Genomic DNA, 27,741 nt, shown 5'->3' with positions numbered 1-27,741 from the left:
ACATCCTATACATCCAGATCCAGAGAACACAGAATCACAGGATGGGGCGGGTTGGAAGGCATCACAATGCGTCATCTGGTCCAACCTGCCTGGCACAGGATTGTGTCAGATATTTCTTCAATATCTTCAATGAGGAAGACTCCACAACCTTTCTGGACAACCTGTTCCAGTGCACAGTGTGCAACACAACTATGTAAAGTACTTTTTGGGTTTGGCTTCTTTTTTTTTTTTTTTTTTTTTTAAGACCAACCCAGCTTTTTTTAAAGCTCTGTCTCGTCGCCAGTCCTGGGAATAGTGGAGGCCCCAAATCACGGCACCCTCCAGGAGGCCCGGCTCGCTGCCCTTCACAGCGCACACGGCAGCACCAGCCAGAGCAGTGTGCCTTCCCCGCTAAAATACAGCCCAAACTCAGAATTTAGTGACTACAATGTGACCAAAGGCAGCAGAGAACTTTCCATGTTTTATTTTTTATCTTTTCATTTATCACAGTACAATAACGTAAGTTAACCAAAAAAAAAAAAAAAAAAAAACAACTCTAGTGCCAACTTCCACCGTGTCAAGTGCTCCACTCCAAACCATGAGTGTCCATTGATTGGAAGTCAAAAAGTGTTGCTCCAGGCTTACAGCGACATTACCTTCCAGAGGACTTGGTCATGGAGGATGCCACTAGAATTTGCGCTGTTTCCAGAGAGCAACCCATCCCATGGCTCCAGACTCCACATTTCCCTGAGTCGGGTTTGGTTCATCTCACACCAGCCCATGGGATCTGGGAGAGAAAACGGGCCAAGGGCGTGTGCAATTCAATGTCCATTTTAATAAAAGACAAATCCTGTGGTACATTTTGCCAGGATGGCAAGTCCAAGGTGTGTAAACACAGCCAGAGCAACACGGCAACTGGAGGAAGACGATGGGATAAGTGCAACTAAGGCAAAAGGGAGTAACTTCTGTTTTGACATGATCATGGCAGATTGTTGGGCTGAGGAAATGATTCCATAGCGAAACAGGTATCACAGTACACCTGGACTACAGAATCAGTGAGACTATAGCTTAAGCTTGATTATTTATATTTACAAATTCTGAAGAATATTTAAAATTGCCTCTTCCTTCCCCTTCCTCCCACAATTGCAGTCTGCTGCACTTCTGAAAAGCACAGATGCTTGCTTTTACTGAATTTAAGGCTATTATGACAAAAATATGTTTACAACTCCCCTCTCCAAAACGAAGTATAAAAGTCAATTCACCCTAGAATGTCTTGGATAACTTGAAATATAACCATTTGTTCCAAAACAAATAATTCATTTTTATATTTGGAAGACAAACCAATTTATACTGCAGAAGCTGGTCTTCATACACATACTTTTGTCCTAGAAACCAAACCACTTAGCACTGCAAGGTAAGTCTGGCTCAGGACACCCAACCTCTGCTGAATGCAGATGTGCTGGTGGGAGAGGTTCATCGTCACTCTCTTTGCCTCCAAGTACCAGACCATCAAAAGATCTGCTACAGAACATCCTGAAGTTAATCCACTATGCTCTGAGACAGGCTGAGGATGTACTCACACAAGCACATCTAAGGAAGCAGCAATTTCTGGGAAAGACAGCTGGGATGTCTGCCTGCAAATGTTCTCCCCCAAGAGAGAAAACTACACAGGAACAGCAGAAATGGACACAGTCCTAGCCACGACCGCAGCTCCCAGCTCTCTCCATGGGCACAGAAGGAGACTTGCTTATTGTACGTGCACTTGTGAAAACTCAACGCATTATCAGAGAACCCACATTTGGGAGGGCGAGAGCCCTTTCCATCACAGGAAAGTGTTTGATTTTGCATTCCCTGAATTAGGCAAGTGTTGCTGGTGGTTTAAGAGTCAACTGAATCTGGTCCAGAAGCAGCCACAGGCTAAGCAGGGCTTCACAAAAATGACTACAACCAACGCTTCCTCCTCTTAACCTTAAAGTGCTGGGAAAATGCAGCATGACTAGTTAACCTAGGAAAAAACTTCCACAGTCCTACCATACCAAATCCTAACATGACAGATTAGGTTCCTAGGAGTTCAGACTATGAAATCCTCCACAGATGCTGATAAGAGAATTTCACAAGTAAAAAATATACACTTAGAATAACTGGTTAACAGCAAAAAACATGGCAACTCAAATCTTGGTATGGTCAACCAGCATTTTTAGAATACAAGTGACCCTTTGTAATGCAAAGCCATCACTTCATTTGTTCAATGACATTTTTCACACACAAAAATATGTTCCTCCAATTACGAACATCAAAGACAATACGGTAATAATAACACTTTAGGGATTATTTAAGCTTTATAACTTATCAGAAGTTAAGATCTTTTTACACACATTTCCTATTTTTATCTTGAAAGGAGAGCTAATCTTAAAACATATGGATAATGGCTCACTACCTAAGGGCCAATTCTAAACATTCTCACTCATTCGGGATGAAGTTTATTTCTTGCCCAGAAAGAGGCTCCTCACCAGTCCCTGCTGTGCCAGCTGCTGTGCATTTGGGTGACCTCCCTATGAGGAGCATCAGTGGAAAAGCAGCTCCTGTATATTTATGTTACCTACAGGCTAACACACTCCACAGTGTGCTCAGAACCTCTGAGCAACCACTGCAAAGTTGCCTGCACCCACTCAAAGTTTCTGTCTCCTGCAAAAGCTGACTTCTCACCTAACAGAGAAGGTTAAGCATGGCACGTATCTGACTGCAAGACTCAGCCATAACCCTCACACAGATGGCACTGCTAAAATAAACCTGTGGCTCTTTGCAACATGTTATAAAAATTCACTGATTGCCTCAACATACTGGAATAATCACTGCATTTTCCCATTAAATATAGCATCATGAATTCAGTAAATTCAGAAAAAAAAATTAAAAAACCCTTTCAAAATAGCTCCTTGGTTATACCTTACTTGAACTGAACCCTTGGTATTTGAGCAGCATGAGTAATCTCATTTCATTTCTCAACAAAACGCAAGACAGAACACAAATAACAAAAATACAAATAATCTATAAAAACCACAGTACATCAGAAATCTGTGTAAAAAACATACGTCTGTATCAAGGAGCTCAGTAACAACTTAAAGCACCACTCAAAATTAAGTACCATACATGTTACAGTACATTCCATTTATTATGACAATTTAAGGCTAAAATAGGTACGACTCCCTTAAAGTCAAGCTTTCTTATATTTATAAATGCATACGAGCATTAAGTAGATACAAATGTGTAGGGGTTTTTTATTGCTCTGAACTGTCTACTAGAATGTTCGACTTCCCCAGATGTTGTCTCAGTTTGCCTTTTTCAATCAAGCTGAAGTCCCGCAACTGCAACTTACGGCACTTGTACGATTATAGACCTTCTTTGATTTGAGCTGTAAATAAATTCAAAGATATATCAGACAAAATTGCCCACCACTGAAAACTCCGTAACTTAGTTAACTAAACTATCTTATCATCCATAAGATACACAGTTTATCACAAAGATTAGTTCAGCCATTCTTCAGGAAGGATTTTCTTTTCAAAATAATAGTTCTAACCAAGCGGCAAACAAGACAACCAGCAAGAAATGATTGACTGGTACCAGTCTAACAGACTGGGCTTTGGGGAAAACAAAAACAAAAAAAAGGAAGCTGGATATGTGCTCCAAAACAAAGAGCAAACTTTTCTTCTTGCTCATAGAGCAATTATGTTTCCTATTTATTTAAGGCGATGCCTCATTCTGCCAGTGCCAAATTCTTTGATTGTAGCTTGTCCATTTCTTGACCAATATTCCCTTCAATGGTATCACACTGGGCAAGAAAAACCTGAGAATAAAAAACAAACAAATGTTATTGGATACACAGTTTGGCACTGGGAGGTGTCTCTGAAGAACTGAAAGTGCAGTTTCTATCATGAATTTGAAGATGTCAACAACCACTCTGCAGTTGGTTTGGTAACAGCTTATGCACACCTGCATTTACCCAGAATCCAACAGAAACATGACATTGGATAAGGCTAGTAAGGCTAATAGCATGGCTGCCCACCATCACCAGTCCTGAAACATACTTTCAGTTGATCCAAAGTTCATCAACAATATGAAACATAAAGATTCAGACCAGTTAGTGCTTCATTCAGTTTGGAACATGACTTCTGAGCTCCTTTCTAAAATATGTACTTCAGAGGCCAAGGTTGGGAGGGACAAACCTGCTCAGACAAATTTAAAATGAGCTTTCATTAAACGAAGACCTTTTCTACTTCTTAAGACTACCAGGCACCATTGAATCTTCATGTTCCTCAAAAGACAGAAGGCTCCATTCCAAAAAGGACAGTCCACAGCACCGTATGCTTGCTTAGAACCTGCCCACAAATTCTCACAGTAGAATAGTAGAGTAACACACAGAGAGCAACTGGGAGCCAGCAGCCACCGGTCACTTTGCTTGGCCTGTACACAGCACAACCCATCAGCACTTTAAGCCAATAAACTGTTTTAGGCCAACCCCAAGCTATGCAGGTACTCTGCGCTTTCTGAGAAAGATTTTCCCATTAGCTATTCATGTCTTGCCTTTGTTTTTGCTATGTCTGCACAGACTCTGACAGTCAAACTAAACATTTCATGTTATTTACATTAAAATTACACTAAGAAAGCACTTTCCTTCTAGAGCAGCCAAGTGTTGTGCCATGTGAATATTCCTCAATCATCACGCTGCTTTGAATCATCTGTTTCCAACAAAACCCTTGAGCTGTCATCAAGTCAAGTCTGTAAGAACTTGAGTAATGAAAAAGTAAAGGTGGTAACAACTGCAGTTGCTGGCTGCTACTGTTTCATATTTATCTCCTGACCCTGGAAGATGAATTCTGGCAGCAGCAGAAGGCAGTTAATAGCTCCCCCTTGCTTCCATCAGTACTTAAGAATAGTAAGCATAACTTGCCACTGTTTAGTTGTTTTTGCTCTAGAAAAATGACAGCTCTGGTCTGAAACCCTTTAGGATTCTTCTGCAGTCCTCAAAAGGTTCATAACTCACAGCTGCATAATGCTGTGCTTACAAAAGCACATAAATAATTCTGATCTCTGCTCAATGGAATCCATTTTGTGCTTTAACAGTTCTTATACAAAACCCCACTTGCTTCTGCTGTAACTTCACCCAAGAGCGGAGATCCAGTAGCTTCCACAAAGTTGATAGTCACCAGTCTATTACAAGTTTTACTGCCTTGGTTAGGCACATGGAATCAAGAGTGTGTTCAGAACCCCCACATAACACAGCCATACCAGCAATCACCTTCATTTCCATTTGCATTATCTGAACTTATCTCAGTAACTGAGTACAAAGTGCTTTGTCCCTAAAGCTGTAACAAAAACCATTTCTCCTATGAAGTATTTCTTGGTGGGCCTTCCTCTAAAATAGATGGCTCTTCTAAAAAACTTGTGAAACATCAGTGGGAAGTATTTAATAAAGTTACAGTAAAAGACAAAAATCATTCAACTCTATATATGAATGTGAGGTACTTCCATGAACAACTTTTTAGGAGCCCAATCTGGCACAAAAGGTAGCACAATACAAATAAGGACAGTAATACAAGTAGCATTGCTATTCACTTATGTAAGTTTGAGCAGAGGGAACTGAATTCCAGTATTGATTAACAAGCCTTCAGTTCAAGGTCTCTAAGAAAACAATGCCTAGGAATTTACAAGCATCATGCCATAGCAAAGCAATTAAACCCTTCATCCCCAGCACAGCTACTCTGCTGCACAGATCTTAAAGACCTACTCTCCAAAGTTGGTGCATTGCAATAGAAGCTAAATTTTCCAAAGAACACCTCTGGAAAGTCAAGTAGGTCAGCAGGAGTTACAAGTTGACTGCATCCTTGTGCCCAGACTTCAGTCATTATTCCAGTCCACCAAGATTCAAAAAAGGAGGAATGATCAATCCTGTTGTCCTTACAAGTTATCAGGATTACTTCACAGCATCAGGCAGCCATAAGACAAACTATTAATGTATATGACAAACATTATCTGAAAACAGCATGAACTATGAAAATCTCTATTCTGTGTGCTGTTTCACAGAGCTATAAAATACCTCTCAAAGGAGGGTCATACAAAACACCAATATAAGAACAAACACTGAAAAAATTTAAACAGATCTACAAACTCTTGGTATACAAGTGCTCAGCATTTATGGAGGAAAAAAAAGGAAAAAAAAACCACCAAAAACAAACCAAGAATACTCACCTGGACCCTCTTCACCAGCCCCTTCTTTTTCAGTTTGCAGTCACTGAAATTCTCTGGCAGATTCTGCAGTAAAATAAGCAAACAAGGTGATGCAGGTTAACGCTGAAATGAACATATCAGACTTACAGCAAAAACTGGAATTATCAAAGAATCCTCTAAATAGGCATCCTGAAAATGCCATGCCCGCTCAGTAAGGGTGATTACACAGGAAAGAATATATAAGAAAAAATTATTAAAAAGTCAGGGATGCAACATGCTGACTGTAAAGAACCGAGTTAGCAAACCTACCACGTTCCTCTACGGAATATACAACAGCAGGGAATATACACACACTACACACACTGCTTTTTCTGCTGTGGTGTGCGTTAACTGTTTGGCCAAGCTTCATATTTAGGGTTTTTTTCAGAGATTATAAAAGGAATAAATTTCTTACAAATACATTAACTCAACCACTTGCCATCATTAGAATGTACCATTAGTAATGCAGCCATTGCCAGTCTAAGCTGTACATCTGGTCGTCTCTGCAATGTACTCATGGAAGGCCACAGATGTGAAGTGTTACACGATGTCAGCCTTTAATTTAATTCAAACTGCATCATTTTCTGTACTCCTACCATCCATTATGTTCATGTATGTCATCCTGGCAAGTGTTACATGCTTTGTTCTCTTCGAGCTATGTGAAATTGGGGTGTTGCTGAGGAATGGTGCTCAAGTTTGTGATTTTTTTTTTTTTTTCAAACATGTAAAACAGATGATTATCATTATATAAAGTTTATGTGAACATTCTTAAAAACACTATGTTCTCACTGGTGAAGATGCATAAAAATCTTGGGAGTTTCTCACTAGTCTACCTTTTATTTTCCACCCTAACTCCAGACTAGGAACACAGGTTTCCCTAACTTAATCTGTTTCATTTCAGCCAAAATGTGAGCACAGCTTGGAGATACATAAACCTTTGTAAAAATAATAATAATAATAAAAAAATTTTAAAAGTGCACTTTTTTTAAAATTGTTCATACAAATGGATTCTACTCCTCCTATTCGTTGCCCATGCTGTTGTGCACTGGTGGGAGGCCCTTCATTAGTCTCACTTCATGCCTTCATGAGCCATGGACTGTGTCACCTCCCTGTGGGAACACTCCTTATCTCCTCAGAGGTATTTCACTGATGTTTCCCTCTTGAGCCCTAACAGCATGATGGCTGGAGGAGAAAGCTACAACCTAGTTTCCATTACTGAAACTTGGTAGGAAAGTTACAAACACTGTAGTCAGCAGACAGGCTAAGGGAAGATGAAATGGAGGATGGGGCAGGGTGGAAAGTTACCAACCCAGATATAACAGTATGGAAAATTATAGGGAGAAAACAGGGTTGTGGCTCCCTGGATGGAATGTGGTCAGCATGCCAGACTTCCCACACACAGTACACACCAAGGGGGCCTAAAGAGAGGGTGGACTGGAGATACCACGGCCAGGGTGTGTCCAAATCCTGCAAGAGGGGAACATGGTGGTACCTTGCAGCTGATAAGCCATGTAACAGCTGTCAGCTAAAGAAGGAAAAAGATTTCCTGCTGTTGAACCGTGGCAAGATCACAGATGTCCACCTCCATTCCAGAGTTTACTTCGGATGCAATACTAATGTGTATAGTTCTAGCCCCAAAGGTCACCTCAGATGTAATACTGACACTATCCACCTCCAAAGTACAACAGTCCCCCACTGAACATGATGCATGACTAGAGTTGCTCTAGCTCCACCTAAACATAGAAACAGTATAAAAGTAAGTTAAAAATGGCATAAAAATAGGGAAGATTGCGTTATTGGGGATTAGAGCTGGTTAGTATATCACTTTAAGTAACGTTTTTGCAGACAGATACTACCACCAGCAATCCTGTCAGAGGTTTTTATTGGGGGGGGTCCCTCTTATGCTGTTGTGTCCTGAATTTGTCCCTGAATCTTGCCTAGGGCACCAACAGGCCAGTGAAAGGTGTGGAGGTACAGGAGGGGCCTCTCTGCTTGCAGGTGACCCCAAGCAAGTCAGCTGAACCACCCTCGCATCCCTGGGCTGCTCAGGGAAGGGTCCCCATAACAGGACCTTGACAGACCGGTGGGGCACAAAGGTCTCAGCTAACCTGGGGCACTGATATGCAAATCAAACAGAAAGGGTTGGAGAAAACCTCCTCTTTCACGTGACAATGCTCCTGGAGCTTTAGAAACACCTTTCTCTGAAGATCTGATTTCATGTTTACGACTCATGCTAAGAGATTAAAGTATTATAGTAAGAAATGCTTATCACATTTTTATTGATCCAGATAAATTCATAAGGTTTAATAATAGGATCTCATCTTATTTTAAGTGGAAAACCTTCCCAGACATCTGGAGAATGTTTGTTACAGGAACAGTGATGGGTTTCTTTCAGAATATTTCTTTCTTTTAATCCTTGAAATGTTAATTTTGTATGGATTTATCCAATTAAAAGTATAGCAGAGACAAGGAGACGGTTAAATTTCATCAGAACAGCATGGTAATTTAAGAAAGTTCTACAGAGCAACTACAATTTTAAAAAATCCTCAGGAAAGGAGGCTGGGCCACCAGAGCATAACTATGAGTCAGTAGTGCTATCAGTGTCCTCAATACTGATAGATACAATTTGACAGATTTGCTGTGAACTTTTGTTAACATAATCAGTGACTATTATTTCAGAAGAGAAAGCTTTCTTCAATTCTTAGAACGATCTGTTCTCTGCAATATTGTCTTTCTAGATTAAAAAATCTGCCATTTAACAGGAGATCATCTTGACGACAAAGTGAGCGCTCACACCGCAATATTGGTGAAAACATTCATTAAATCAGAGCTGGTCCCCAAGTACATACTGTCATGACTGTGGATTCAAATCTTCCTACTGATCTCAGAAAAAACTTGCTTTTTTCTGAAAATGCCTTTCAGATATTTAAAAACCTGAGCCAGATGACCAAGTAAAGCACTTCCTGAGTTCTTCTCACTGAGATTTGTAACAAATAGTGTATTTTGACTTCTATTCCTGGATCAAATGTTTTAACTGATGAAATAAACAGCACATCTGTGAATGCACATGCACAAATCTTCAACTATTGAACAAGACTCAACTGCATTCTTCCTGAAGAAATCTTTTAAGAACTGTGGTTTATGGCAATATCTGACTGTGTCATACAAAATTTTGTAAGATGCAATAAAAGCAGTAGCTGTTTAAACACATTTATGTAACAGATGCTCTACCGAAAAGTATCCCTTCATGACTTTCACACCTCTAGCAGTGACAACACTGTATTTTTTCTCTCACACCCCAGTACTTACTTCTCCACATTCCAAATCCTGTCTTTTAAATTCACAGTCATTGGACGCACGGTTTCTAGTAAAAGTATTTAGTTGCACACTCAGCTACTATAATTAATGAGCTTGTCTGCTACCAGTAAGAGAATGATACTCCTAGAATAGAAAGAAAACAATATGCAGGCTTCCTCACCCTTCTCTCTTTGTAACCAACCAGATCTCATTTTGCATCAAGCTGTATAGTTTTGAGTGATCCAAATAACACACAGCAGCTGAGACACCTTAATGAGCTGTGACAATTCTGCCAAAGAAAAAGACTGGAACACTTACAGCGTGAGCTCGCTGCTATGTGTGACTTCTACAATGCATCATTTATTTTTCTCAGTCAGTCATATTTTCCCCTCTGATTTTTTTAACATGCTGTTGACTGAATCAACAGCACCTCTACACGTTCAACAGCATTTAACAGATGTGTCAGAACTTGCTTTTTACTTGGCTGCTGAAAAGAATGCTAATTACTTGTATAAACCAATTCTACGGTAAGATAAAATACTTTACTGCTTTGCATTTCTATCTGCCATTTTTTATTCCAGTGGAACTCATTTACTGTTCATACAAACCCCTCATTACCAGTTTGTACTGCTGCCTCCACATACTGCACAACCACAGCACAGCTGAGTGCTGCCTCACCAAGTTGGTGGCCTGTTCCTCTGACCTGCTGGAATACCAGCACTCTGAATTCCCACATTTTATGTAAAGATTCCACCCACCTACAAGTACTTCATCTGCAAGACTGCACATTAGCCCAGGTTTCAGGACAAATCTCATAGCCAGCTTCGTATATTAAAAGAAACAAATATATGCAATGTAACTGGTGTGCAGTCGCCGGTAATCCAAATCCTCACTTATTTAAAAAAAAAAAAAAAAAAAGAAAAGAAAAAAGACTTTTCAATGTCATAGGCTATTATACAATAAAGTATCAAACAATTATTTCAGCTTTTGGAAGAAATTAATTACAATTAGCCTTGTCCAGCACTATTTAGAGTATTTTGGATAAGGAGATACAGCACAGCATGCTTTCTGTTTAAACCATGCAAAAAGTAACTGAATTAAAAGTAAACTTGGGAAATTGAGTTTGGATTAGTCAGGAAGCAGTGAAACAGTTTTACAAGGCTGCCTGCTGGGTTCCAGGACTGCACACCAGAATATAAGTACTGAGTTTTTTTCTGAATAGGATTTGGTGTCAAAAATTGAAGGGGTCAGAAATAAGCTTTAACCCCATCCAATCGAGTCAGTTGTCATCTTATTCGTATTTTCATGACACCACTTAGTAAATCTGCCACTGCAAATGGGAAATCAGTTACATGAAGTCTTTATGTCTAACTGCACTCAGCAACTGTCAGCACAAGATTCTCCTTTATATGAGGCACAAAAGGAAACAGAAATTTGAAGACTTCAAAATACTTAGAATACAGCAATTAAAAAAAAAAAAGTATTTAGAACTGTTAGCTATAACATGCTGCAAAGACTATGTTATCATCACAGACTCACAATAGAAAAGCAGGAAATTAGTTACTAAGCTTCCCACCATTCCTAGGAACACATCCATATTACACAGCATTTGATGAAGGCCAGTTCAAATTATTACTCTAATTTAGTTCACTGTTGAACTTTTTCAAAGAGTCCATCAAATTAAACTACATTTGGTTTAGCAGTTATAGGTACTTCCATTGACATATTTCTGAAAAAAATCCAATAAAAGGTCACTGTACCAAGAAGGAGACCCAAAGACACCACTACCACAGAAAAGCAGCATTTTTCCTTCAGACCAGGCTATTATGATCTTGATATGCAACATAATTATATAATGAGGCTTACAGAGAACAATCAGCAAACAGAGAAACAGAGTAAGGAAATACCCTGGTTGGGGTAGTTTTCTATTTATCTCTGTACAAGACCCTTATTCTCATCTAGCTCTCAGCTACTACATGATACAGGAAGACATATATTATACTCTGGAAATGTAATGCAAGGTTATGATCCACTAATGAATGCAAAGCCAAAAATAAATTTCTTAGTACATTAAAATATCAGAGTTTGTTGGGACTTTACCCTCTTCTGTGGTTAGTTACTTACAATGGCATCAATCTGTTCAAGGGTCTTCATGAACTGCTCTGCAGTTCCTTTTATCCTCTTGTCCAGCTGTTTTAGTGCTTCTGCTTGGAGATCCTTCGCTAAAAATCCCTGAGGAAGAAAAAAAAAAGAAATTATCCCACACCCTACACAATACCCACCTTCAAAAATCTGTCAATCCACAACAGCAAACATCTTTTACTATTTCTGTATTTTCAAGCATGATAGGGACTCCAGTCTTAATCTGTATTCTTCTGTATTTTATCAATTCTTGACATGGTAAATGTAAGATGTTAGGTTGACTAAAATGATAAACATGTAATAGACCTTTCTCTTTGGACTTTGAGAGAACTCTAGTTTTTCCAGATATAAAGAATGTAACTTATCCCATATGAAAGAATATTTACCTTTTTCCAAACAGTGCCATGTCTCTATTTTGCAAACTCATAAATAGCATTTGGAATTCACTAAGAATTATTATTGACTCTTGGACATTTAGGAGGGGCAGCCTATCACTGACTACTCAAAACATTTAAACTGTTTCATTTGGGTTTTTTAAAATATATACACCTACAAAACTGCTTCGCAAAGATGTAAAGTGATACAAAACTGGCATACCTTCTGGATACTTGTGAACTCTTTATTAACTTCCTCTAACTTATTAGCTATTTGCTCCACTGATTTCTCCAAATCTTTTAACTTCTTTAATTCAGCCTCCTCTTCTGGACTATTCTGTGTATTCAAAAGTACAACATTCACAACTAAGAAACAAATAAAGATACAATGCAGCTAAAAAGCAGCAGTGCTGATACAAACATAAAGGCTTCTGAGGGTTTAGAATACACTGTAGCTATTCTTTCCATTTCAATACCTACCAAAAATGCTACTTCCAAAGATTAATTACAAATATACTTAAATAAGCAATGTATATAAACACATTTAATAAGATTAATTTGAAGGCAAAAGGAAAAGTGCAATTATCTTTCTGTTGTCAACTTACCATTTCTAAAGTATAGGCAACAGTTACATCACAAGATTATTACTTCATCCTCAACTTGCAAAGCCAGCCACAAATCATTTCACCACAAATAACCCAGATCATCAAGACTCAGTAGCGACAGTTGGGAAAGGTTTTTTTTTTTAAACCAGAAACATAAGATGAGCTGATAAGGTCATCAGTGCACAGAAGGTTCATGAGCACTGACCACAGGAGGCAGAGTCTTGTCAATAATGTAAAGCAGAGCCAGTCAATAAAGTAATTTCAGAAAAGTACAAACTGAAGTTATTTGCAACATAACATGAGACTGAACTCAACTTTGTGGATAAGTATACAAGATTAGGTTAATGCTGGAGCTTGTTTCTGTGTTCAGCCACTGACTTAGTGACAAAAATTATGACAGTTTGAGGGGAAAAAAGGTCCAAAAGCAATGCTTACCCTTTTCCCAATCAACATGACTTTGCAACCATTTTTAACACCAAGTGCTGATAATGGTTGTTCCAATTCTTTCAGAGACTTTCCTAAACATAGAACAAGAGAGGAAAAAAACAGTTAAAGCACAGTTAGTGGCATAAGAATGTCTTTTTGAAGACATTCAAAACATGGACACCTGATGACAGCTCATCATCTATAAGAAAACTGGCAGATTTATAAGTTACCTTTGTATATCAGTTTCTGAAAAGGAACTGGAACTCCAGTGACTTGTTCAATAAGTACAGCCATGTCTTGTAGTGTAGGTTCACCATCTTCTTGTTGAGAAGCAACTTGAATACTGTGCTTTTCATTACCTAGTAGAAAAACAGAGTAACAGTAATATTTACTGTAACCTAGAAAATACTATGGAGATAAATCCATCTCTAATATTTACTACCATTAATGCAGAGAGTTCTCAAATGACAGGTTCTCATGTAGAACCATAATTTTCAATCAAATTATTTGACTGCACTTTCTTCCTCTTGAAGTGACTGACCTCAGCTGAAAATTTTGATTTAAGTGGGAATAACCTGAAGAGTTTGACTGGGTCTATTTTACTGGTGTAATTTAGCTCCTGCTAAATATTATTCCCTATCTCTTTTTAAGAGTACAGATGAGGTCCAGACATCCCACAAGCTAAAGCATGAAAGCCCACACCTTCCTGATGTATCCCATTTCCTAATTGTAGGAACTTCTGATGTCATGAGTCTTTGGTATCTGAGACAATTATCACTTCCTTTGCTCCTTAAACATGAGAAACAAGCAATCATTGTCTACCCTGTTTCATCTCCACCACCAACCAGAGAGAAATCTCAGAGTACAAAATCTATTTCTCCCCATACTCTACTGATAAGCAGACATAACCACTTGGAGAAGCCCCAGCTTATCTGTCACCTACTTATGAAGCATCCTATTCACACTCCCAAGATAACTTGCATACAAACAGGAGGTAGTTAGGGGGAAAAAAGGGGCATGCCTATTAATCTCTGCTTTGCAACAGACCCTTTCTATAACCCTCTGCTCCCACACACTTTAAGTCTGCCAATCTGAAAGCACCCACAGGAATCAACCAGCTCTGGTTGCAAGGGAAATCAAAACAGGCATTTTTTACACTGCAGGAAGAGAGAACTTAACACATACCAGAAGAAAAGCTATTCTCATGCCACTAATTTAAAATGCACATATCTTTTACAAAGGAGAGTGGTAGAAAAATTGATTTTAAAATGGTCCAGCCTCTCACAGTCACAGGACAAGTGATACTGTAGCCTCAAAAATTTTAAAGCTCTAACAAAATTCATTATTCCAAGACAATTTTAAGCTTAAAATCACATTACGCTCCTCTCACCCAAGCACCTTCCACAAACAGCCCTTCATACCAGTTTGGTTTGGGGAAAAACAAAACAAAACTAAACAAAACAAATCAAAACAAAAAAAACACCCACAAAACACAACCTCAGCATATTTCAAAAGGTCATTTTGATATATACAATTGCCTTGTATAAGGGCTCTGCCCCTGAGCAATTGAGAGGAAAAAACAAGCAAACATTAACTGAGGAAACAAACAGATGAAGTTTGTCTAACAATAGAACCAGTTTAATTACAAATTATGACTACCACTTTGGACAGACTGTAAAAAAATTTTACTGTAAATTCACAGCAGAGTGAAATCACCATAAAAAACAACTCATGAGTTGCTCCAGGTGCCAGAGCTGAGATTCCCCTGCAGTCCACAGTGAAGACCATGGTGAAGCAGCTGTGCCCCTGCCACCCATGGAGGATCCCACACCAGAGCAGGTGGATGCCTGAGAGGAGGCTGTGACCCTGTGGGAAGCCTATGTGGAGCAGGCTCCTGGCAGGGACTTGCAGACCCATGGAGAAAGGAGCCCATGCTGGAGCAGGTTTGATGGCAGGGCTTGTCACCCTGTGGGGAATGCACACCAGAGCAGTCTGTTCCTGAAGAACTGAATCCATGAGAGGAACTTACGCTGGAGCAGGGGAAGAGTGTGAGGAGTCCTCCCCCGGAGAAGGAAGGAGCAGCACAACAAAGTGTGATGAACTGACTGGACCCCCAGTCCCCTGCACTGCTCAGGCAGAAGGAATTAGAGAACTCAGGAGGAAAGTTAAGCCCGGGAGAAAAGTAGTTTGTTTTTTTTTTTTGAGTTTTCCTTGTTCTACTCTGATTTGAATGTTAGATTTGGATGTTAAAAAACTACCCGTCCCCAAGTTAAGTCTGTTTCACTTATGGCCTGGTGAGTGTTCCCTCCTTGCCCTTCTCTCAACCCATGAACCTTTTATTGTATTTTCTGTCCCCTGCCCAGCTGAGGAGGGGAGTGGCAGAGTGGCTTTGGTGGGTATCTGATGTCCAACCAGGGTCCACCCTCCACACTTGCAGAGTGTCAAGTCACACATGTGGGTCTACTGTCATTCTGTTTCTCAGCCCGAATTTCCATCCTTTCCCACTTTCACTCATGCACACAAAACTTTACTAAAAATGTTTTGTGCAAAGTGGTCAAGCCGCATCTGACAGCTGCAGGTGTAAATCAGACGGATGAAGCCCAAACTGAGCAAAGGCTTCTATTTGCTATCTGTAAATGACAAAGTCATTATCAGGTAGGAAAACAATTGGAAAAAAAAAAAAAAAAACATTCTCAGACAAGCAGGCTGTTGGCAAACAGCAATACGTTGGAATTATAAACATGTCAAATCATTAAATTACTGACATCTTTGCAAAATGAAAACCCCTCAGATCAAATGGAGCTCTCTGAAAGCACCAGTGAGCACGTGAATCATGATGATTCAGACAGATTATTCTACAAAATTCCTCATCAAAGACTCTCAAACAAAACTACGAGGTGATAAAAGGAAAAAATATAAAACAATCTGAAACACAACTTGAAAACACGAATGAGAAAGCAGAAAGAAACAATAAGTTCTAGAGATGGAAAGGACATTACCAACATAGTGCAAAATAAACAAAGGCAGAATTTATTATTCAATGTTTTTAAAAAAAATACAATAAACATCACTAAGTTTTGCTAACAAACATCAGCCAAATATCTTGCTGATTTAATACTCCTCCTGTCTCACTGAGATCCACTTCAAAATTTAACCATGATGTTTCTTATTTTTAAGAATAAGCTATTCTCACCCTTCTACACTAGTGTTTTATATTTATTGATTGACACAAGCCTAACTTCCTCTCCACCTTCTTCTCCCCCCTCCAGTTTTTCTTTCTGAGGTGGAAAAAAGCCCAGCTGTGTCAGCTGGCCTTTGAGTGACCCACTCCATCGGGTCAGCACCCACCTGTCCTACTGAAGAAACCGCTCCCTGTTGAAGCCTTGCAGCTCACTAGCTGCAAACATCCAAGCCTCTTCAACAAACCAGAAGAAAGCCTACTAGGCAGTACCTGCTTTTAACATGCAGTGCTGACTTCAGCAATATATTTCATCTAAATGAAGATTACTCAAACAACAGAATCACAGAATGGGTCAGCTTGAAAGGACCACAGTGGGTCATATGGTCCAATTCCCCTACTCAAGCAGGGTCATCCTAGAGCAAATACACACAGAATTGTGTCCAGACAGTTCTTGAATATCTCCAGTGAGTGAGGCTCCACAACCTCTCCGGGCAACGTGTACCAAGGCACAGTCACTCCCACAATAAAGATGTTCCTCCTCATATTCAGGTGGAACTTCCTGTGCATCAGTTTCTGCCCACTGCCTCTTGTGTTATTGCTGAGAACCACTGAGAAGAGCCTGACTCCATCTTCTTGGCATTCCCCGTTCAGATATACATTCACATCAATGAGATCCCCTCTGTCATCACTCCCCGAGGCTGAACAGGCCCACCTCCCTCACCTCTTCCTTTTAAGAGAGCCGCTCCAGCCCCCCCGATCCTCGTCGCCCCCAGACGACCTGTGCTCAGCGCTCCCCGGCCAAGGCCGCCGCGTCACCTCTCCCACCCGAGGTCCACCGCCCCTGCAGCACACCTCCGCCTGCGATCCAGCCGCAGGAGACGCTGGCAAGCCACGGCCAGTAAGGAGCGAAGCCTCAGGGCGGCAGCCGGGATGGGCCCCAGGCTGAGCGGGGCCGGGCCGTGCCCCGCCGAGGCCGCCTCGCCTCGTCCCCGCCGCGGGTGCAGCCGCGGCCCGCCCGCCCCGCAGCGCCCGGTGCCGCTCCGCGCCGGGACGGCGGGCAGCGGGGCGGGGAAGGGCCGGGAGCGGCCCCGCGGCCCGAGACGCGGCCCCCCGCCCGCTGCCCCTGGCGCTTACTGTAAGTGACGGTGACGGTCACCGGGGCTCCGGGCGCCGCCATCTCGCCCCGCCACAGGAACCGTCGGCGGCGCTGGCGGGGCGCGCCCGGAGCGCGTCACTTCCGCAGCGGGAGAACGGGAACGCCGTCCCGGGATGCGCGCGCGGCCGCACCCGAGCGGCTCCCGGCGGCAGCGCGGACGCGGCCGAGGCGGGCCCGGCGTGAGCGGGACCTCTTCTAACCCATCCCAAAGCCGGCTCCGCCTCTGGCGAACCCGGTGCGTGTGACGGCGATAACCTGCCCCCCGCCCCGCTCTGCGGACCGAGTTCATCGCCACAAACGCCACACAAAGGGATCTGCTAATCTACGTGATTTTATGTCTCCATGGAATACATAAAGTTAGTGATAACCCGAGCGGTTTTCAAGAGGGTTACAAGTACAATCGCATAAAAGTCTCACGACTGCAGTAGTTTAAAAATTGCTTTCGGTTCTTTTATCAAACAAGCATAGTAATAAGGGAGCTATTTTACAGAGAGTAAGCAGCAACGTACGGTCTTAGTCTCAAGAAAGAGAAACGTAACGTACAAAGTCAAAACAAGCCTCAACTATCGACAGCCACCACTAGTCTTCACGTTTAACTCTGTCCATAAGATACAGAAATCAAAACCTATCCGACTGACTGCTTCCATGGAAGGGAACTGGGATGAATTTTCCATTAACAGAAGTCAGTAGTAGAACAACTTTCTCCAAAGAGAGAGCACCACCAGCCACTCATATTGCATTCTAGGATGTAGTGATATTAAGGTTACACTGGAAGGACAAGTTCTCCGGAATTTTAAAATAAAAAAGATTCTTAATACAATTCAAAAAGTATAGTTCATTGTATCCATTGTGCTTTTGAAACATTTATGTTGCAGGGATCTTTGGCAACCCAAATTCATCCACCAATACACCATCCTGTAGGAAAGAAAAAGAAGCGATGGGTTAACAACTCTCCAGCAACCAGAACATTTCACAGAATCTTCCTTACTACTTCTATAAAGTGTCTGTATCTGCAACTTTGTGACAGCTGGAATCAAAACAAAAGCATCAGTGTTCTTCCTCACCACGAAGCTCTGTTAAAGCCCCAAAAGCAAACATACAGAAGCTTTTCTTATGGTTTTAAAACTAGAGCTGTAATGGTACACTTAAATTCTACTGGCAGGCTGACAGTGTTTGATAGGAGTGACAAAATGTCATTTTAGTGATTTTAAACATAGTTAAGAGCATTCAGTACACTGTACTCTCAAATACTCTGTATTTATCATCCATACATACATAACATTAAGCACACTTCTTTGTCCAAAATATTAACGATCCCAAATACTAAGCACCAACACAAATGTGATTAACCCAAACCAAACAGAAATGTATTTTGCTGTTAAAGGGCAAAGGACTCACTTTGTTTTTAGTGTCCGTAGGAGTGACCTCTGGGATTGCTGGAGCGGATGCGGCTTCATCTAAGTAGGAATTGTCTTCATCAGCTAAAAGCTCATCACCTAATGCATCCAGTTCTGAAATTGAATTATGCTGGTTGAAACATTATGCAAGAAGTTCCTTTTGCAAGAAAAAAGCTACTCTTACACAGACTGAGGATTCATATTGAATGCTTACATTCAGACTCACTTAGCATCAGTCATCAGTCAGAAATACACACACACACTGGAAAGAACCTTCTTCCCTGCCTGGTAGCATTCCATAGGTATTCCATGCTTGCCTATGCTCTTGTTACTTCACTTAAAGGAAATGCAGCTTTAATGTTTAAAAAAAGCTATCAAAGCTTTTTAAAATACGTTTAAAGCATTTGACCAAAGAAATTAAAATTCACTGTATGACAGTATGGTTTTTATATTCAGTAATATTAAAAAAAAAAAAATCATCTTCCCCCTTCCTAACCTGCTTCCAAATCATCTTCATCAATCTCTGGTGTTCCATAGCTACGACTCAGTGCCTCCTGGACTTCATTGGCTTCTTCCATCATATCTTCCAATTGGTCTTGTATGTCCTGAAGCATGAATCATTTTCAATTGGTCCATATTTACTCAAAATCAGTTTAGTAATTCCAACATACAAAACAATCAGTTCTTTTAATGCATAAACCATTTTTTTAAAGCAGTATTAATACAAGTCAAGATACACACATTCAGGACAGGAGTACCTGAAAAGCAGAAAAGGTATGAAATTTAGACAAATCTACCATCTGGAAAATAAGCACAACCTGCATTGTGCCACAGCAGAATTTAGAAGATACATCAGGATATTTACTGGCACTGTACTTGAGTACAGATAAGGAAACAATACTAAAGGTTTACAATGCAGGCCATTTATAAAAGACGGAATAGGAAAGAACTTAAAGGAATTCAGCACTGGCATTGGGTAAGAGCTTAAGAGCAGCATACTTGAAATTATATTTAGAAATCTTATAGCAGATTTTTTATGCACTTTCTGAAGTCAGGACCAGCCCTTGCTGATGTTTGGTTAGTAGTTTGCTGCGGGGTTTTTTTTTGTTTCTGTGAAGGGGGGTGGTTTTGTTGGTTGGTTTTTTGTGGGTTTGGGTTTTTTTGGGTTTGGGTTTTTGGTTTTGGGTTTTTTTGTGTTTTTTTTTTGTTTTGTTTGTTTGTTTTGTTTTAGATTTTGTTCTTTTTTATCAGGCACTACCTTGAACTGGGGTGGGGGGAGGGGTAAAGAACTAATCTGCACATTACTAGTGTGGGGAAACAAAAAAGGACAAAGAAAGTAGGAAATATCTGCTAACATTTATGAAGTGCAAGGAAAGGAGAGATTAAAGATTAGTTCAGCATGGAAACAATAATCACTACAATAAGGCAAACCACTGATTGTGCAGTACCAGAAAAATCAGGAAGGAACTATGATGCTGGTCCCATAAAAAAGGCAGAAAAACTCATGTGAATAAAATCATCTTGCCTTCAAGTTCATAGCCCACTCACCATTATTTCAGTACATTATTTTTATTCTTTAATTATTAAAACTGCAAAAACTCACCTCAATCTGATCAATCTTGACTTGCTTGTAAGCTTTCTTCATTTCTTTCACCCCCAGTTTCATTGCATCCACCTAGAAGAGTCAAACATCAACCTTGTATCTGACGTATCACAGATTAAACAAATTAAACCAGTGTGAAATAAACAAACTGGTACCGTTGTCTTTGTGTCCTTCAGTGCCTGAATAGTGTAATTAGCTTGTTCCATATTAAAAGACTGCTGTGACAGATTATCCCTCTGTTGTTCATACCTGTTAAAAAAAAGGCAAATAATGGCTTTAAAACACTACACTATTTATTACCACAAACACTCCTAATTTAAGAGTTGAAAAACCAGCAGCAGGAGTCTAAAGATAGGAACAGATTTGTTGGGGTCTTTTTTCACTTACTATGCACAACTGCAGAATAAACAGCTTCATAAAAATCTGGCCATTATGCATTTCTGTGTACCTGAAGCCAACAAAGCTATTCCTGAACTAAGCTTTGTTCTAACTGACAGCAACACCATATTTGCCTAGACTGACAAAGTAGGTGAGGATACAGGAAAAGTTTAATCACTATAAGGTAGACATATATGCCAAGCTCAGTAATGCTTGGCACAGTAAGAGAATGGAGGAGTCAGCAGATTATCCAAACCACAGTGGCTCCACGCTGGAGCCTTTCAGGGCAGGGAGGAGGAGGAGGATATGGTACCAAAAGGAAACCTTGAAGACTAACCATAGAGAAAAGAGACTTTACAAATTAAAAAATCAACTTTCTCAAAGCTAAACTTGTATCAAATCAAGAATGTAAATTATGTCAAGTTAAGCAAAAGAATGAAAGCACAAAAATGCACCTTAAGTCCTTCTAACATGCAAAGCAGGAGGTCTGAAAGACAAGGAGGATCGACACGCAAAACCCTCTGGACAATTAATGACCGCATCTATTACTGTCCCACAAGATCAGAAAGAAATGACTGAGGGATATGAAAATAGCCTGTTATGAGGGGCCCAGTAATTCCACTCAGGAAGATTAGCATGCAGCATAGTCAAAAACCAGGAAAAAAAACCCTAAAGCCAGAATCAAGCAGTCCTCCTCACAACATCTAACTGAAGTACCACATTCCTTGCCACATATTTTGGATTGTAAGAGTTTACTAATACTTAACAAGTAATTGAGAGAGTCCATAAAGGTACAATTCATCAGAGGGACGTGAGATACAAGATGATGGGAGCTTTGGCTCAGGCAGCTTCTAAGATTTGCAGCTCATGGACTATGAGATATTCCAATGAAACATTCCTGAACACTTGCCATGTTCTGATAGTCTTTCCTTTAGCTCTGTTGCTGGACACTTCCAAGACAGTACACTAGACAAGACCAGACCAGAGGATCATCTATCCTGTCCATTTGGAGGTTTCTGCATAGACATAATTACATGTACTACATCTCCTCAAGTCCTCAAAGGTGTCCACAGAGAACACGTAAATTTCCAGTAAACCAGAGCAAGGTCATCAAATACACAATTTACAGTAATCAATTAATATAACATGAGGCAATCTCTAAGAAAGTTTAGGAGCCAAACATATTTGTAGCAACGAGCACATTCAGGTCATCTTGTACCAATCCAAATTTATATACTGGCAGATAAATCATAAATATGCTCATGCAAAATATGTAAGGAGATACTTCTGAAAGGCTTCCTCAATATTTTTCCTTAAAGAATGCTCAGGAGAGTACAGGAAAGAGAAATGAATGTGTGCCACCGCCCCCTAAACAAAACAACCTTTTTATTAACCACATACTGAGAAAGGTTTCTACTTACATTCGCTTCTGCTTTAACACTCTCAATGCTTTCTGCTTTACTGTATTCTGAAAGACACAATAGCGTTACATTAGATAAAATATCTGACTTTACACTTGATTACACTGTCTAAACCTAATGCACTCGATTCAAGTTTTCCAAAAGATTCCTCAGTTAGTAGTGCCAAGAGTTTAACAATAGTTACATTCAGCATTTGGTCTGCATTAATGATTAACAAAACACTGAGAGTACACAAAGCTTCTCACAGAAAATACTTTCAGTTTCTAGCTTCTGATTTATGTTTTCAGTAAGGAGAATAAAATGTCAATCTTAGTCCATGAGAACTGTTTTTCATTAACACATTTTAATGGTCAGCATAAAATAATACTTCAACAGGTACTTGAACAATACTGTTTATATAATATATGTTTATTTTCAGGTACATTTTATATTGTAAGTTCATCCCCTTAAAAAATGGTTTGCCCCGCTCCCTTTAGATATAGTGTAGAACTTTTTATTTTGGATTACAAACAAAACAGCCTCTCTGCCAGACTTAATTCTGTGAACGAGGAAGAAGGAAAATAAATCACTTATCATGGAAGAATTACATTACACTCTGGGACAAATAAAAACCAATGAAAACACTGTTCAAAGATGTATGTCTAATAAAAATAATCCTGCAGGATCTTATCTCTCATCCACAGGGCAAGATGCAGTTTTAAGGACTTGATGAACTGGCTAAACCACATGACAACAAGCGTGAGTCACATCCTCTCATGCCTAAATTCCACAGAAGATTCTTACCTTTGCAGGTCCCTCTCTCATTTTCTTCATTTGATCCTTATACTTCACTAGTTCTGCATCAAGCTTAGCAATTTTCTTGTCAATTGACTCAGCTCTGCTATCCACCTTTAATACGTGAGGGGGAACACAAAGAAAACAACATTCATTAAGGTTTTATTCAGGTATGGGACAACAAAAAGAACAGCCTCCATTTTGTTGTGTTTCTAACTGAACTGTTTCTTCACTCAGTGGTTTTATAAACAACTTAGATTTTGTGAGAATCCGGAACCAGAATCAAGTGAAACAATTTCTGCAAAGAGCACAAGAAACAACACTCTGAGGCTGCAGGAAGCTCTGTCATTGTAATATGGTCCCATCATTTTGGGTTGCTGCTTTGCAAACCCACTCAAGGCAGTTCTCCATTCCAGAACTTCTGGTAACACGCAGTGTCAGGGACTAAAGTGGAATGGAAAACTTGTAGGTGTACCCTGCTGGCATTCCACAGAGCTCTCATTTGGGATACATTTTAACCCTTCACCACAAGCGGGTTAAAAATGACAATTATATAACCAAGCGTGGGTACAGGTAGTTCTAACACCATACACAAATTCATAAAAGGCCTTTTTAAAATGAACTGACTACCCTAGCACTTCTCTGGAAACAACAAAATAAAGCTTATTAACTTCTCACTCCAAAGAGCCTCTCTAGGGATTAGACTATAATGGCATTCCAATTATAGGGTAAGACAGATCAGTGCAAATTTACAATTCTGCCTTGCTACTGGTGTGGCTAAGCATGTACTGTTATGTGGATTTTGACTGCAGTGTTTCAACGACCCTTTAAAAACCTTGCTCTAAGCTAGCAACGTGCATTTGCCAGAGGCATCCTGAGTACAACATCTGATATGAACATTCCACACAAGACATTAAAGTGCCTGGGCACAGCTGGCATTGAAAAAATTTCTATTAAGTTTTCTATTATCCAAATATCTTCCTAATACCAAGAAAGAGGGAAAAAAAATGGCATTTTAAAACTCCTGTACATTTAAAGCATGGCAACTCTTCAAGATCTTCATCAGCTAACTGCATCTTTGAGGTCAGCCTCCGCCAGGGAAAAAAATTACTTGGTTTATTTATATAATGACTCTTTCAAACAGTACTCGCAGGAAACAGAGACAGAACCTCCCACATTGACTAACTATGTAAAAATGTCACACACACATGACAGGGGACCTCAGCTTTTGAAAATGAGACTGGACAAAAGATGGGAGAATGGATCTAATTTATCAAAAAAACTAGGCTGTGTATTAGGACTTGAAGAGCTTCTGTCTATTACTCATAAATAAGGTGCACGGAGGAACATTTCACTGCTACAAAAGGACCCCAATTTACACAAAAGAAAAGGAATCCGAGTTTTAACACTGTTGTCACAACTATTTGTTTCTATGTTGTCACAAGCCATTTGTTCCTATGTTTCCTATTTACTACTCCAAAAAACCATGATTTTAGAGTGTTATTTTAAAAGAAGAAAAAGTAAAAACACTATTAATGCTTCACTTCCTGGTGCATCCTTCCTCCTACCGGCCTCGTGACAGCTTTGAGTCATCTGACACTACTCCGCCAGCAAGCATAATAACCCCTGCCTTAAAATGCAATGAATTTTAGATAACTAAACTTGTCTGCACAGGAAAGAACATCCAAAACACAAGCATGATTATTGCCTTAGAGTTGTCTATGTTTTTAACAAACGTTGCATTGATCACTGCTCAGCAAATACATTTCCTAACTGCCATTTAATGGCTACTTTCTACTGAACTGACATGGTAAGAGATCTTACAATGCAATTTGACTCTTGAAAAAGGTAGAGCCAAAGTGTCTAAGACAGAAAACACCCCAGAAGCAATAGCAGATAAACTTCCAAACTTACAGTGTTGGATTTAACATTGTAAAGAAATAGTACAAGTTTTTTAAAATCTCACACAACTCTCTTCAAAAATAATTCACGTGTAATTTAAAATAATCTTATCACGTCTGTAGTTTTAGCAGGACCTATCCTAGCAACTCCACTATTGTGAGAAGTCTTTCACAAATCAAATTACTGCATATAACTCAGCACAAAAAGTTAATTCATAAACCTCAAACTACCAAAAGAAAGCGTTTCTCCCCATGCTCACTAGTAGCCACTAGTAACCACCCTACAACTCATCACTGGTTGCCGAAGTCATCACATGCATAAAATAAACCTGAAATTCTTCTTTTCAGTTAATCTTCTGTCTTGCATAGTCAAACTTTCAGAGAGTGCAATTGCAAACAATTAGAAGAGGATCAAAACTGCGTTCAGCAGGATTTTTTAAGAAAAAAAGCCTAAATTCCAAGTGTTGCCAACCAAAATGTTTAAATTACGCTTTTATGTAACCTCAAAACTCCTCTAGAACTGAACAAGATGTTAGCAGACTGCTGACCTATCTAAATTCTCTTTTGATTTACCTCAACATTAGAAAATGGACATTAACTTGGACGTGGCAAAAGCAGCATGAAAAATCTAACAAGGAGTTAGTTGTTGTGAGAGAAGCAAGGCTTCCTTCTCTTCCACTTATATTGCCAAAATAGCAAATTTAAGCACTTAGATGGATTTTGGAGTTCAAGTCATCCACCAGAGTGTTTACTGGCAACAATGGGAAAAAGAATCCTGATTTTCAATCAGATGCTCTATTCACTGTTCTAACGAAATATATTTAGAGTTATGTTTGGGCTTAATCCTGCTAAAAAGCAATACAGATTTTTGTCAGTAAGATAAAGTACCAGAACAAACATAATGAGCACTTCTCTCTCCCCATACCAGCCAACGGCATACACAAGAGACTAATGCATAGGCAGCACCGACAAATATTAGGTATTTCATTTAGAGAGTCTCTTCACTGGGTAGCAAAATAAATCTTCTGAGAGGAAAACTGATTTTTCCGTGGAAACTGTTTGTTGTCAGGTTCCCATGACAAAGCTTAGTTAACTTACATTTAAACCACAACCATTACTGATCTTTATTTGCTGACAGAAATACTCGAGAAACTCCATTTTCTTTCTTCACTTCTTAAAATTAGGTTGCAGCAAAAGAAGCTGCAAAACCATGCTAGTTTTCTTCATAAAGTTTAAAGTAAAAAAAAAAAAAAAAAAAAGACTATGAAACTACAAGATAAACCTTAACACTTTTTTTTTTACTCTCTTTGCAGGCAGGCCAACACAACAACAGTTGTAAAGTGTTTTGCCACATGTTTCCTGAGCATTTCTTACTTGGTCTGAGCTTGCTTACCCTGTCCATCTGCACACACCTTTGGCATCAGCCCTACAGCAACCCTACTCACCCCTAAGAGACAAACTCACTCTTCTGTATCAGACAGGATCTTCTTGCTCCTTGCCCCTGCCTCGCCACAGCAGGAGTTAGCTAGTGCAATCAGTGGAGTCCTCAGATGGAAATGCTGAGAACATCCATGAGGATCTAAGGAGAGCCATGCCTTCCACATTCACTGTGTGCACCCATTTATGGGATGCACTCTTAGGCACAGGACACAAACGCAGGCAGAGGTGTATGGACATACCAAGGTACATCCCCGTGCAGGTGCGCGGACACACAGACACGCTCACCAAAACACACCGTGTATCCCCGCACACTGCAGTGCCCAGGGACAGGCCGGGTGTGGCTCTGAGTAACCTGCTCTAGGAAGGTGTCCCTGCCCACGGCAGGGACGGCTGGAGCTGGGTGACCTCTAAGATCCAAGCCAAGCCAAGCCACTCCGTGGTTCTGCGATGTACAAATCCACACACGGCCACACACACTGTGCCCACGCACCGCAGCGTCCTCCCCTCTACACACAGACCCCCCCTATGCACGGGTGCCGTCCCTAGAGCGGCCGAGGCGGCGGCCAGGCCGGGCCGGGCGATGCAGCGCTCAGCGGGCCCGGCGCCCCGGGCGGGCACTCACCGTCCCGATGCAGTCGGTGAGGCTGGGCGGCGGCGCCTTCGGCTTCGCCTTGCCGAAGAAGCGGTTCATGGCGGCGGCGCCTCCGAGTCGCTCCCGGGCCCGGCGGCGGCGGCGGCGGCAGCGCTCCCGGCCGACCCGGAACCCCACGGCCGGCCCCGCCCCGCGGAGGGAGGGCCGCGGGAAGCAGGAGGCGCCGTCCCGGCAGCGCAGCCCCGAGCTCCCGGCCCCGCTCCCCGCTCCCCGGCGGCGGGATCAGCCGCCCCTCGGGCCCACGGAGGCTCAGCAGCCCCGCACACGGGGACGCTTTCGTCCCTCACCGCACCCCTGGGTGGGCCTGCCCCGCCTGCACGCAGTGTAGGGTCACCCCCATACCGCCAGCTGAGCCGATCTGTCGAAAACGGCAGGAAAAACATGTAAAGTGTACCAAAACCGCGCTATGAATCAGGAATAGTGTGGCCAGCAGGGTAAGGGCAGGGATTGTCCCCCGTGCTCGGCGCTGCTGAGGCCACACCTCGAATGCTGTGTCCAGTTCTGGGCCGCTCAGTTCAGGAAGGACATGGAGGTGTTGGAGCAAGCCCTCAGACAGGGCAACAAAGCTGATGAAGGGTCTGGAGCTCAAGTCCCATGAGCTACTGAAGGGTTGTTTAGCCTGGCAAAAAGGAGACTCGGGAGAGACCTTTATCGCTCTCTACAATTCTCTGAAAGGAGGGTGTAGCCAGGTCAGGGTTGGTCTCTTCTCCCAGGCAAGAAGTGACAGGACAAGAGGACACAGTCTTGAGATGCA

General features: G+C 41.0%; 2 protein-coding genes across 2 annotated transcripts; both read right to left on the bottom strand.

The window, feature by feature from the left end:
- Positions 1-439: 439 nt before the first annotated feature.
- BAG1 (BAG cochaperone 1) lies at positions 440-17,478 on the bottom strand. The gene is made up of 7 exons (XM_040062570.2): positions 17,400-17,478; positions 13,315-13,443; positions 13,094-13,176; positions 12,277-12,390; positions 11,662-11,769; positions 6,223-6,285; positions 440-3,820 (listed from the first exon to the last, which is right to left on the bottom strand). Exons 1-7 carry the CDS (start codon positions 17,440-17,442, stop codon positions 3,731-3,733), a joined length of 630 nt encoding a protein of 209 aa, XP_039918504.1. The 5' UTR covers positions 17,443-17,478; the 3' UTR covers positions 440-3,730.
- Positions 17,479-17,736: 258 nt separating this feature from the next.
- CHMP5 (charged multivesicular body protein 5) lies at positions 17,737-27,098 on the bottom strand. The gene is made up of 8 exons (XM_040080622.2): positions 26,958-27,098; positions 23,004-23,108; positions 22,221-22,267; positions 20,577-20,670; positions 20,422-20,493; positions 19,315-19,423; positions 18,820-18,932; positions 17,737-18,336 (listed from the first exon to the last, which is right to left on the bottom strand). Exons 1-8 carry the CDS (start codon positions 27,024-27,026, stop codon positions 18,286-18,288), a joined length of 660 nt encoding a protein of 219 aa, XP_039936556.1. The 5' UTR covers positions 27,027-27,098; the 3' UTR covers positions 17,737-18,285.
- Positions 27,099-27,741: the final 643 nt, after the last annotated feature.

The sequence above is a fragment of the Hirundo rustica genome, chromosome 1 (genome assembly GCF_015227805.2).
Source record: "Hirundo rustica isolate bHirRus1 chromosome 1, bHirRus1.pri.v3, whole genome shotgun sequence".
Classification (NCBI taxonomy): domain Eukaryota; kingdom Metazoa; phylum Chordata; class Aves; order Passeriformes; family Hirundinidae; genus Hirundo; species Hirundo rustica.
This window is presented reverse-complemented; position numbering and strand designations above follow the sequence as displayed.

Coding starts and splice junctions, on each gene's coding strand:
- BAG1 (XM_040062570.2), bottom strand. CDS start 17,442: ATGGCGGCGCCCGGAGCCCCGGTGACCGTCACCGTCACTTACA. Junction 13,444..17,399: donor GACCGTCACCGTCACTTACA/GTAAGCGCCAGG, acceptor TTTTTCTACTAG/GTAATGAAAAGCACAGTATT. Junction 11,770..12,276: donor AGTTCACAAGTATCCAGAAG/GTATGCCAGTTT, acceptor TTTCTTCCTCAG/GGATTTTTAGCGAAGGATCT.
- CHMP5 (XM_040080622.2), bottom strand. CDS start 27,026: ATGAACCGCTTCTTCGGCAAGGCGAAGCCGAAGGCGCCGCCGCCCAGC. Junction 19,424..20,421: donor TCAAGATTGATCAGATTGAG/GTGAGTTTTTGC, acceptor TTCATGCTTCAG/GACATACAAGACCAATTGGA. Junction 18,337..18,819: donor CTACGGACACTAAAAACAAA/GTGAGTCCTTTG, acceptor TCTTTCCTACAG/GATGGTGTATTGGTGGATGA.